The 13,627-nt window shown below is 45.3% G+C and overlaps 1 protein-coding gene across 1 annotated transcript in view; it reads right to left on the reverse strand.

The window, feature by feature from the left end:
* The window catches only part of LOC311139313 (serine/threonine-protein kinase ULK4-like), a 138,217-nt gene that overhangs the window by 62,885 nt on the left and 61,705 nt on the right, over positions 1-13,627 (reverse strand). Inside the window, exon 31 of the mRNA XM_084174192.1 lies at positions 5,062-5,110. Within this exon, the coding sequence (XP_084030318.1) occupies positions 5,062-5,110 (49 nt within the window). The remainder of the gene's footprint in view (positions 1-5,061; positions 5,111-13,627) is intronic.

Below are 13,627 nucleotides of genomic sequence, written 5' to 3' on the forward strand. Positions count from 1 at the left end.
ATACACCTGTGTGTGCCTGAGAGTGCCAGCTTAAGAGCCTATATCTATATATCTATATGATGACTGAAGAAATAGCTGAGCTTTAATGAAGAACAGTCATTCAAAATAGCTGAGCTTTAATGAAGAATAGTCATTAGAAATAGCAGAGCTTTAATTAATAATAATTAGAAATAGCTGAGCTTTAATGAAGAATAGTCATTCAAAATAGCTGAGCTTTAATGAAGAATAGTCATTAGAAATAGCAGAGCTTTAATTAATAATAATTAGAAATAGCTGAGCTTTAATGAAGAACGGTCATTAGAAATAGCTGAGCTTTAATGAAGAACAGTCATTAGAAATAGCTGAGCTTTAATGAAGAACAGTCATTAGAAATAGCTGAGCTTTAATGAAGAACAGTCATTAGCATCTTAACTTTTGAGAGGGGAAGCATCTTCAGGACCTAGCTGAGGGCTAGATGAAGTCCAGCGGCGGAGCAGGGGAGGTTGGGGAGAGGGAGGAGGGAGATGGGGGAGGTGGAGGTTACTTGGTGAAGGTTGTGCAATTATGAAGGTTGTGTAATTATCTGGTGAGCAGGGTGCAGGGGATGAGCCTTGGTGAAGTTTGTGTAATTATCTGGTGAGCAGGGTGCAGGGGATGGGCCTTGGTGAAGGTTGTGTAATTATCTGGTGAGCAGGGTGCAGGGGATGAGCCATGGTGAAGGTTGTGTAATTATCTGGTGAGCAGGGTGCAGGGGATGAGCCTTGGTGAAGGTTGTGTAATTATCTGGTGAGCAGGGTGCAGGGTGCAGGGGATGAGCCATGGTGAAGGTTGTGTAATTATCTGGTGAGCAGGGTGCAGGGGATGGGCCTTGGTGAAGGTTGTGTAATTATCTGGTGAGCAGGGTGCAGGGTGCAGGGGATGAGCCATGGTGAAGGTTGTGTAATTATCTGGTGAGCAGGGTGCAGGGGGATGGGCCTTGGTGAAGGTTGTGTAATTATCTGGTGAGCAGGGTGCAGGGGATGAGCCTTGGTGAAGTTTGTGTAATTATCTGGTGAGCAGGGTGCAGGGGATGGGCCTTGGTGAAGGTTGTGTAATTATCTGGTGAGCAGGGTGCAGGGGATGAGCCATGGTGAAGGTTGTGTAATTATCTGGTGAGCAGGGTGCAGGGGATGAGCCATGGTGAAGGTTGTGTAATTATCTGGTGAGCAGGGTGCAGGGGATGAGCCATGGTGAAGGTTGTGTAATTATCTGGTGAGCAGGGTGCAGGGGATGAGCCATGGTGAAGGTTGTGTAATTATCTGGTGAGCAGGGTGCAGGGTGCAGGGGATGAGCCATGGTGAAGGTTGTGTAATTATCTGGTGAGCAGGGTGCAGGGGATGAGCCATGGTGAAGGTTGTGTAATTATCTGGTGAGCAGCGTGCAGGGGGAATTAGGAACATAATAAGTAGGCAGGAAATGAAGGCCTGGGTTAGGATGTCTGGGGCCGTAGATCTAGGCCAGAGTGAACACACACACACACACGTCACGACCGGCAAACACACACACAGAAAATCAATTCAGCCATAATTAGGGCCCAGACGAGGCTTGGTTAAGGCCGGGCCAGCTCAGGGATTCTCCTCAGTCTCCTGGATGAATTAGCCATGGAATCTCAAGGCCCAGAATCATCGCTTTTCCACCTGATTTCTCTGCTAGGCCACTAGAGGAGCAGGGGTCATGCATATATCAACACCCCTTAATGAAGAGATACATGATGTGTGGGCCTAGACCTAAACCATGATGGGCTCAAACTATTGACTCACTACTTCCTATAAACAGCTTGTTTAACACAAAGGCTGGTTTGATTTGATAAGGATGAATGGGGAGACACATGGAGGAGAAACGTATGATTATTTCTGACAGATGACCGAGTTGAATCCAAAAGTGGGAGATCAAAACTTACTGAAAAAATAAGGACGCAAAGAAAAACAACTTTTTATCGCCTCCCGAAAAAGCATGTCCTCATTTCTGTATCATATCACATGTGTAATGGAATTGTGCTGCCTGCCTGCAGCTTGATCTCTCATAATCTATAATTCTAACTTCAGATCTCATCATCACAATCCCAAATACACCATTGGCTGCCTCTGGCCTCACAGAGTCTGAACCAAAAATCCCTTCTGTTCTCAAATGAATGTATGTCTCTCTGTGTTTACATGGAACTAAACTGGAGCCTCAATATCACAGGCCCATTCCCAGAACCTCAACTCCTATCTAGCTGCTTGGCTGCCTCTTCTAAACTAACTTCAATCCTGTGTGTGTGTGTGTCTTTGGGGAGGGGTTGGGACAAGCAGTCGATTCATTTCTGTCGACTGCAAGGAAAACGGATTAAAAAAAGGATTCTTCTTTTCAGTATGTCCTACAGTGTAAAATAAGTTGCTGTTTTTTATTTTTGGGTCAAAGCTCTGAAAACCAGCTTTGCAGTACAACAAAAGGCAGCGTTTATGTCTGCAATTAGACTTTTTTTCAAGCTGTAATTTGGTCTAGAGATCAATATTTGTTGCAGTGCAGACTTTTCTTCTCTGTTGTTGTTAATGAGAATGGGAGAGGGGAACATGCCTATTCTCCAAACACCAGCAACATTGCAATCAGAGCTAGCTGTATAAAACCTCTGATTCTATTAGAGCTCACAAACTCATACAGAGTCCACCGACTGTACCTTCCTACCTACCTTCCCCCCACACACAAGCAAAATAGCTTTTCTTCCAATTAGATTTACACCGTCAGATGACATCAAATTGAACGTGGGGCAGAGGCACTACAATCAGGGGAAGGGAGAGATAAAGACATCCTGAACAGTGAGGGGATCCACTCCACTGAACATCTTTCTTCATTTACTTCCATGCCTTTAAAACAAAGCTGTTAAAATAGAGACATTTGAGGAGTCTCAATTCTCAAGCATTCTCATTAACACAATCAATCATGATTATCAGTAAAAGACCATGATCCATTGCAGCAGCAACAACAAACTAGGCTTGAGCTTCAGTCTCCAGACATTAGATTCAGGATAGCAAGGAAGGAAGGCTAGAGCCTAGCAGTGTTACTTTGGGCCCTTGTTGTAACCAGAGTCAAGGGTCGCGTCTCAAAGGGGCTCTGGTCAAAAGTAGTGCCCTATATAGGGAATAGGGTGCCATTTGGGACACATTTGGGACACACACGGGGCTCATGTTGTAACCAGAGTCAAGCTCCCTCAGCACTTGCTTAAGGATATGTCTGCTGATGATGGACCAAACTCAATCAATGCCACTGTCAATCACCACTGGCTTCCTCGCCACACTCATTAGTGATGTCCATTACGGCTCCGTCCGCGGACCACTTTCATGCCGTCTCTGGCCTGAATCAATGTCAGTCCGTGAAACTGCTGAACTGGCCTTAAAAGTAAATAAGTGGACAGTCATTACTACTGCAGTCTGCACTAACTGTCGCGAAAAGGCAATTTGATACGATCACAACCTAACACGCATATCAGCTTCCATTGGATTGGATTGGAGAAGGCAAGCCATTGCGTTTCAAAGTTAAATGGTATGGTCTGCGTCCCAAACATGCACCCTATTCCTTATGTAGTGCACTACTTTTGACCAGGACCCATAGGTCAAAAGTAGTGCACTACATAGGGAATAGGCTGCCATTTGGTACACTACACACGGTGACTACAGTACAGTGAGAGTGAGAAGAGCTGATTTAATCCTGTCACTGTTTATCTGTAATGCCTGTAATGGACTGGCCATAGTGTATGCCCTGTGGGTATAAGAACTAGACAGTATATGAATGGTAAACCCTCCAGCGGTGGAGAGGAGCAGAGGATTACAGTGTGTGATAGAGTCCAGACTGGTTCTTTACTGGATAGAGCAGTGGTTAAGTGCTTGACACTGACTGCATCGGCTGGTAATGCACACTAAATGTCTCTCCTTCCTGTATGGCTGCGTATGTAACACTGCATTGTATAGTGTTAAACTGTATGGATGGAGGCTTTTCTAACGCATTCCACAATGTATTAATTGAATCACAAATTCAGAATATTAGGTAAATGTGATGATGACATGCATGTGAGAAAGTCTACATAGGTCATAGTTGGTACTATCATTGTAGGCCTATACCTCCAAAACATAGAAGAAGAGAGAAGTGGAAAGCAACACAACACGTGAAGACAATCAACCTAACAGCTAAGTTATTCCGTCTGTGTGATGTTTCTCAAACTGTTCTTACATGCAGTGGCATCTTGTCTGAGAAGTCACCCAAGCGATACGTTCATTAAAGAGTGCAGAGCAGTTACTGGTGGATCGAGGTCAAGGGGGAATTGGCTGTTTACTGGAAATAAGCGTTCTGGTCTGATGAATATGTAACCTGTTGTAGGAGCTGGGGGGGAGGGACTTAATATTCTCACTCCATTAAGCACAGCCCCTCCAAAGGCTGTTCCGCTCCCTCCGTCACTCAATTACACAATGTACTGTGATGGGTCATCACCGCACAGCACACTCATTTGCATAATAAATCAATAAAGAACCCTTGCAAACGAGCGCTGCTGGTGCAAAATGGGCTCGGACTGAAATTACAGAGAGAGAGAGAGAAGCCGGCATGCAGGCGGTGGGGTGGATGGGAGGCGTTTTTAGGAGGTAGAATGTCTGGTCGAGCAGAATTCCCCTCACATAACAGCCTTTGAATTATGTTCCAATAGCCCAAAGTTTTCTCTACCCAATGGGACTCATATATTTTCATGACAGAGGATAAAAAAGGGAGGTGGGGTGGGGGAGGAGGAGGAAGCAAGGTGGTTTGTAATATGGCTTTCATCCTAACATTCCTTTACACTATTTTACACCTCGGGCTGTCCGAAAGACGGAGAGAGGCACAGACACAGAGTAGAGTTTAGGTGGGAATTTGACAAAACCACTTATATTTTTAGGAGATAGCTTTTTACCTGCGCCCGGTAATGAAAAGTTGGGCAGGCAGCAGAAGTGATAAATAAAACCGCACACCAAAGCAGTTTCCTGGAACACATGATTTTAATATAGAGAAGAAAAAGCAGTATTTAAGTGGGGCTTAACTTACCGCCATGACTTGAAAGACAACAGGTAGGATTCTGCTGTCTCTGACCAGCCTGTGGAGGGGGGGGAGAGAGAGAGAGAGAGAGAGAGAGAGAGAGAGAGATAGGGGGGAGAGAGAGAGAGAGAGAGAGAGAGAGAGAGAGATAGGGGGGAGAGAGAGAGAGAGAGAGAGAGAGAGGGGAGAGAGAGAAAGAGAGCGAGATGGAGAGAGATGGAGAGAGAGAGAGAGAGAGGGGGAGAGGAGAGAGAGAGAAAGAGAGAGAAAAGAGAGAGAGAGTAAGAGAGAGAGAGGGGAGATAGAAAGAGAGAGAGAGGGGAGATAGAAAGAGAGAGAAAAGAGAGAGAGAGAGCAAGAGAGAGAGAGGGGAGATAGAAAGAGAGAGAGAAACACACAGAGGCACGTTTAGCTACCTTCATAGCACAGAGAGACGTTTAATCTTCATTAAAGTCCATGCGTTGCGTCTGAATCTGAGGCCTACTGTACGTATGGGATTATTGCAGTGTGTGTGTGTGTGTGTGTGTGTGTGTGTGTGTGTGTGTGTGTGTGAAGGCACCACAGCGTGCCTCGCCTCTAAGATCAGTCATGTGAGAAAAGGACCTCTGACTAATCTTTGGCTGGGAGAAAGGAGCCTTCTGACACCTCGGCACCCAGGAGTAATGTACATCTTTATTGGAAATGACTCTCCACAGCTCCCTTATTGATTAAGCCTTTTGATTCACAACCAATTACATCTTGTGTGTAGAGGTGCTCAAAGGAAGAAAACACCGTGGCAGGCAGGCTCGACACATTTAAACAAGACTAGAGGTCACCCATAGAAAATGTAGTCGAGGGAGTTTTTACATAACAATGATGTATTGCATAGCTGGGAAACATTTATTTCCCAGTTTTCCATATATGTTGTCCTCAGTCCTCCAAAGACATCAAATGTTTCTAAAGTAGTATAGCTTTATGTGAGGCAGCTAGGCCATTGTGCAGAACACCAGATAAGAATAAATACCACTGCCGCTAGGACTACATCTCCCAATAAAGCGCAGAGGGACAACAAAAGCCTGTGATTAGCCAGAGAAGATGTGATTGAGGTTGAAAGTCACATAGAAGTCAGCAGGCAACCTGAACACACTGAAAAAGGAGAATACTGAAACATGACCGAAATCAGAAATACAGATGAAAACACAAAAAGTGACTACATTTACATTTTAGTCATTTAGCAGACGCTCTTATCCAGAGCGACTTACAGTTAGTGAGTGCATACATATATATATTTTTTTATACTGGCCCCCCGTGGGAATCGAACCCACAACCCTGGCGTTGCAAACGCCATGCTCTACCAACTGAGCTACATCCCTGCCGGCCATTCCCTCCCCTACCCTGGACGACGCTGGGCAAATTGTGCGCCGCCCGATGGGTCTCCCGGTCGTGGCCGGCTACGACAGAGCCTGGATTCGAACCAGGATCTCTAGTGGCACAGCTAGCACTGCGATGCAGTGCCTTAGACCACTGCGCCACTCGGGAGACAATCTGCTTTCATACTAACTAACTAACCACATCAACTTTGTTGTAGGGGCCTACAGTAGTTTGCCTACAGATGTAGGATTCTAATTTGACCTAAATTGTCACAGCAAAATAATCTTGCAGCAACAGGATTTGAACGTTTAATCTATAATGTTGCTTTATCGGTGGTAAGGCTATTAGCTGGCCAAAAGTAGGCTACATAAAAAGTGCAATACTGTTAATATAACCGTGTGTTAGTGTGAGCTTTTGGTGAATTTATTTAAATCCCGAAGCTCATCTGCATTTCTAAGCAACAAAAGAGTGATCAAATTAAAATCCCACACCTGTATGTATGCAGTGAACTATATAGCAGTCAAACTGTATAAGAGATACAAACTGTCCCCCCATCCATATCTCCTCTTCTCTGCACCACCTTCCCTCTCTCCTCTCTCCCTCCACTCTTCTCTCCCTCTCCTCTCTCTCCATCCTTCCCTCTCTCCTCTCTCTCTCTCTCCCTCCACTCTTCCCTCTCCTCTCTCCTTCCACTCTCTCCTCTCTCCCTCCACTCTCCTCTCTCCCTCCACTCTTCCCTCTCTCCTCTTCCCTCTCTCCCTCTCTCCCTCCATCCTTCCCTCTCTCCTCTCTCCCTCTCTCCCTCTCTCCTCTCTCCCTCCACTCTCCCTCCACTCTCTCCTCTCTCCCTCCACTCTCTCCTCTCTCCCTCCACTCTCTCCTCTCTCCCTCCACTCTCTCCTCTCTCCCTCCACTCTCTCCTCTCTCCCTCCAGTCTCCTCTCTCCCTCCACTCTCCTCTCTCCCTCCACTCTCCTCTCTCCCTCCACTCTCCTCTCTCCCTCCACTCTCTCCTCTCCCTCCACTCTCTCCTCTCCCTCCACTCTCTCCTCTCTCCCTCCCCTCTCTCCCTCCATCCTTCCCTCTCCCTCTCTCCCTCCCTCCATCCTTCCCTCTCCCTCTCTCCTCTCTACCGCCACACTCCTCTCTCTCCCTCTCCCCCTCTCCTCTCTCCCTCTCCTCTTCCCTCTCTCCTTCCCTCTCTCCTCTCTCTCCCTCTCCTCTTCCCTATTCTCTCTCTCCTCTCTCCCTCCACTCTTCCCTCTCTCCCTCCACTCTTCCCTCTCTCCCTCCACTCTTCTCTCTCTCCCTCTCCTCTCTCCCTCCACTCTTCCCTCTCTCCCTCCACTCTTCCCTCTCTCCCTCTCCACTCTCCCTAAACTCTTCCCTCTCCTCTTCCCTCTCTCCCTCCACTCTTCTCTCTCTCCCTCTCCTCTTCCCTCTCTCCCTCCACTCTTCCCTGACCTCCCCCATTATTGTAGTTCAGAAACAACTCTCTCCCATCTATCTACGTGTGAACCTGAGTGATGACACGTCATTAACATTACATTGTGCTCATAAAACAAAACAGGAACGAATATGGAGAGTTAAAGGTGAGCAGAGGACCCAGGTCGTAATTACACTTTATCCCCAGAGAGTAGACTAGACAGTGGCGTAACCAGAGCTGATGAATGGCCAAGCTTTATCTCCCTGACAGGGTGACAGAGAAGTGCAAATAGCCAGGCCTCCTCGCCAAGCCTCACAGATTGCCGAGCCTGCAACCCAAATTGCACCCTATATAGCACTATATAGGGGATAGGGTGCCATTTGGGATGCATTCCACATTGAACTGAAGGCATCCTGTGTGCGAAGTGACATGAAATTATAGCCTAACTTAGGCTACATCGGTGCCGAGCCAACGAACAGCCTTCCACCGTGCCGTGATGACTCACATAGCTTTCAGCCATTAAATCCGAGAACTTTAGGGATATTTCTTGAGACAAATCAGGTCCATCTCTAGGGTGGTAGTGTCTCACCACTAGCCTGCCTGGTTACACATCATTCTAATCTATAGCACCCTGCATCAGTGTCATGTTAAGACAAACTAAGGTATCAAAATCAGTTCCCGTCAAGGCACCCAATAATAATAATAATAATAATAATGCATGTCTGTTGAAGACATATCATAGAGAAGGAAGAACTATCTGGGTCAAAGACACGACTCTCTAAACACTACCTCTAGCCTGGATATCACAGTATGCGTGTACAGTACATCTCAAGTTTAATACATACATCTCTGTGCCATACAGAATCTACAGACTGATCTTAAACAACGTTAGGGGATAAAAACTAACATTTTCATGCAGACGCAGATTGCGTGGATGAAGTGGCATTTGCCCAGCCAGGCTGGAGATGTTATAGGTCAAAAAATGATAAGATACGCTCTGCCCACATTCTCCATGGCTGCAGACAACCTTCTGATCTTATTTACAATCTGATGAAGATGAGTGTGCCTGAGTACAGCTCTAATTCAACCTGCCACGCTTCCTTAATAATGGCACAATGTGTGGATGACATTTAACACAGTCTGTCTGCTATCACAGATCCTCCGGCAGCTGCCTGGCTGGGAGAGATTTGGATTAATATATTAAAAAGCACTTTTCTACTCTCTCTCTCAGCTCCACCACCAAACAGCCAATGGTGTCTTGTTTTGCCGCTACTGGTATACTGAGTATTTAAAGCCAAAATGAGTTAGTTAGTACATCCATTTTTGACTTATAAATTAATTATATGTACCCATTGATTCTTGAAGAAAATAACTCATAAATGCCTCATGAGCTTTAATTCAACTGTCGTACCCAATCAGAACCCAAAATAAGCTTAATTTACCCCAATGTTTGTAAAGAATTCAAATGTTAACAACGACTGTATAGACTCAAAACATGGTTAAAACTATCATTCTGATATCATGGATGGTCAGTCCTTGCATCCATAGCTCTGTCTATGAATTTGAGTGTGGTTACATTTCTCCAGGCCCATCCCTCAGCTTTTTCCCAAAACAGAGGCGGGTGGGCGCTTTGTTATTGTTTCAATTAAGGATTCAAGCTTTAAGATTAGGTACAGACAGTGCCTTCAGAAAGTATTCACACCCCTTGAATTTTCCCACATTTTGTTGTGTTACAGCCTGAATTCAAAATGGATTAAAGGGATAACCCACCCCAAATCACTAATTAATATGATTAACAGTGTTAAATAGTGTTAAATGACAGCAATATGTGAAAACAATCATTTTTGTGAACACATTTTTCATTTTGTCGTTATAACAAGGTTGTTAGAAACATGTGAAAATCGTTTTTGGAAATCTGTAGCAGCTCAAGTCTACTACAAAACCCACAATGCAATGCTCTCTCTCTGGGCTGGCTGGCTAGCTAGGTAGCTAGAAAACATAGCTACATACAATAATACGAAAGTCAATATCAGCATGTGAAGTTGCTAGCTAGCTGTAAAATCTGCACTATCAATTTAGGAGTCTATTTCACCGAGTTCAACTAGCCCAGATCGAGAGCAGAGTACATTTATTTCCCACGGAGATACTTTTGAGGAGATGGGAAACTCCATTTGAATCTTATTAACGCCTATTGTGTACGTTGCCCATGCGTCGTCAATGGGCTGTGCAGTACATTCTGGGCGATTCTAAGACAAGGAGAGCTCTCCTTCAAGGAGTGAATGTTAGTCAATTGGGCACTAGCTCAAAAACCGAACATTAGCATGAATTTCGCGAACAACAAGAAGTACAACATTGCAAATATTTTCCAAGATTTGAGATAATAAACTTGTTCTCTGTAATATTGTATAGCTTTGGAATTGTGACATTACGTACTTTCGAGGAAAATAGGCAGGTTTCTCCACTCATAGCCTGACTTTGAGAAGGGATTGTGTGACAATTAGCTTAGCAACCGCGTGAAGCAGCATGACAACGTGAATGTGATGTGTCGACAGTCAGTTGAGTGGGGCGTTTCTCCATTCATTGCTCAGTGGGATTCCCATCTCCTCCTTTCTGTAATATCTCTGTTTCCCACAGACACACAGTGCACATTGCGACATGGTACTTGAAGGAGAAATGGAGTTGAATAATTTGGTAAACTGTTTAGATTGAGTACATCTAAGCAAAATATATACTTTGTCATGATGATATAAATGGATGGATGTGTTCTAGACAAGTATGCCCATACCATCTATTGGCTGATTTGGCGATCTGGAGTGCAGGTAATTGTTTTAAAAGCGTTATGAAATGTGATAGTGGGTTATCCCCTATCTCCTGTGACAAGAATGATGTAGCTATGACGCATGTAACACAACAAAATGTGGAATAAGTCAAGGGATATGAATACTTTCTGAAGGCACTGTATATAGTGATGTAATCAAGTCTGAAAGGTAGAGTGTACAGTAATAGTGTACATTAGTGCCAGTAAAACACTCTGGAAACATTGAGAGGCAGTCTCTATCCTTTACTGGGCACTGTTCCCATACACTTTGCTACACATGGCTCCCCCTGACTGTCAGAGGACACAGACAGTCCTGCAGGTCATCTCTGCTGCCTGTCAGAGGGAGAGGCTGAGGCTGAATGGACAGGGCTGCTGCCTGCCACTGAGCCATGTCAGACCGACCAGCACAGCCATGACAGACCAACACAGCTCAAGCCCAGTCAGCTCTTCAGACTGGCCAGTGACACTGACAGTACGAGGTAGTACTCCCATCCTCCTTTACACACACCAGCTGTCAGAGCTGATTACACACACACGAACACACACACACACAAACTCAGTCATACACACAAACTCAGTCATTCGCACACACACACGCGCACACGCACAGTCAGGGCTCAGGTTTTGCTCTATTCCTCTGACAGCAATCCACTCTGCTGTCCACTCCAATCAGCAGGGAGGAGCAGAGGTCTCCATGCAGGCAGCACAGGTGGCAGACAGAGGAGAGGAGAGGAGGGAGGAGAGGAGAGGACACCTGGTGCTCCCGGGCTTCTAACACACCCTATTCCTTTTATAGTAAACTACTCTTGAACAGGGCCCATAGGCCTCTGGCACAAAGTATTGCACAATAGGGTGCCTTTTGTGACACATTGAAAATAACACCCACGCCTGTTCATCCCACTCACCAATCACTCATTATGTCTGCAGACTACAAGGCAACGGTACCGCGTTGACCAATAGCACGATATCAAACTCTAGTAAAATCAAATCAAAATAACAGGACAAGGGTTGCTTTGATCTAGTCAGTCTGTAACCTCCGTTAACCTGCTTATTAGAACATGTTTTTATTAGCGTTAGCATGCCGGTTTCCTGTAGCTGTAGCCGTGAGGCTGGCTTCCGCTGGGATAAAAGCATTTTTCAAATTCCTGCTAATCAGGGTGTAAAAGCGTTCACGCAGATAGCACTGGTTTTGCTTTACTCGCTAAAGCGGGCACGGCTAGGCAGACTGACTGAGCCCACACAAAGGCAACAACGGCCAAAGGTTCAGATAATTGGAAAGTTTGAACTCTGTATCAAACCTGATAATGAGGGGGAAAAGACATACTTGTATGTAGCCCCGTTAATATCCCAATTTGCAATCTAATTTAGGCAAGAACCCATCAAGGAGAGAGCTCTGCACTTTTTTAGGACTTTATCAAGCAGTGGTAAATGCAATTTAATTTCTCATTGTAAATGTAATAGCTCGTCTCAGACAAGGGAAATACCACCAACAGGAGTGTGTAGCAGATTGCTGACATCAATTTGAATAGTTCAGTTCGCTCTCTCAGTGCCAGATAGATAGACGGAGGAGGTAGGTGTGGGGGTTGAGTTGTGTTCAGAGCCTTGAGAGAAATGGCAGTCAGTCTGGGACGTGTTGGAGATCAGAGATAAAACTATGTAAGCGCACCCAGCTGGTGTCCATCATCACCTTCTCAACGACCAGGCAGGCAGCACAGAAACACAGAGAAACAAGCTCTCAATTCATCATAGACTGTGCGTCCCAAATGGCCCTGGTCAAAAGTAGTGCACTATATAGGGAACAGGGTGTATCCTACCAGTACCTGAGCAGTCTAAAATATATTGCTGTTGAAGAATTTCAACATACTACATGGGTTTATTCATTGGTAAACCGGTATAAAGCAGTGGTGTATGGTATATGGTGCAGTGGTGTTCATAGTTCGTTTATTATGCAGCAGAGTGAAATCATATTCATCCTAACGACTTCTTCTGCATCTTTCAGTAACATAATGTTCCAACCTCTGCTAAGCAGCACAGTCCCTAACTTACGCTTAGTCTGACCTTCCCTAAGTAACGGATCAATATTCCTTACAAATCCCAACCACACAAAGGGCCTGTCTGCTGCATTTCATTACGTTAGAGGACAGTGTGGGTCTCTGATGAACACTGGAACATCTATGGTAAACAGTAAACACTATGCAGGAAAGTCATACAACTGCAGCAGCTAGCTAGCTATAGCAACCTACAACATAGGGTGCATCCCAAATGGCACCCTATTCCCTACATATCGCACTACTTTTGACCAGAGCCCTATGGGCCCTGTTCTAAAGTAGTGCCCTATATAAGGAATAGAGTTCCATTTGAGAAGCAGACAAAGTCTTCTAAGAGGGTGTGAGTGGGTGGGTTGTTTAAGAACAGTGCATTCTCAGATTTCCCTTTGAGAAGTGACATTACGTCTTCCTCTTGGTGCTTCAGGTTCAGTGTGATCTGAAAGCCATTGAGCAGGATGACAGACTGACTGCGGAGGTGTGTGTTGCCATCAGCTGGTGAAAGACTCCTTTAAACTCCCCAGGGAGCTGTTAACCCCCCGTTCTGTTCTCCTGGTCTCTCTCTATCAGCTCCACTGTTCTCCCCTGAACAGCAGCGACATGGCGGTGACATCACACCTCTCTTGTAGGCTGGTCCTAGTTGGACACACCCAATCATCAATCAATCAATGGCTTTCCTTTCCCAGGGAACGGTTCCCCCCTCCTTCAGCCCAGTGTGTGTGTGTGACCTTGCGTGCGTCCGTGTTTGCGTGTCTGAGTGTGTTACTGCTGCAGCATATCAGGGGAGTCCTACCTATGAGAATCTCTTTAACATAAAATTACCAGTGTAGCTTTCTTTCAATAAGGACAAGCCAATGCCTCTTTTTTGCTTAAGCATCAGCTACTGCAATTAAATAATGTCTCTATTTGAGTATTTCTCTAAAATGAGTTTAAGTTT

Source organism: Coregonus lavaretus (genome assembly GCF_964263955.1).
Source record: "Coregonus lavaretus genome assembly, chromosome: 13".
Lineage (NCBI taxonomy): Eukaryota > Metazoa > Chordata > Actinopteri > Salmoniformes > Salmonidae > Coregonus > Coregonus lavaretus.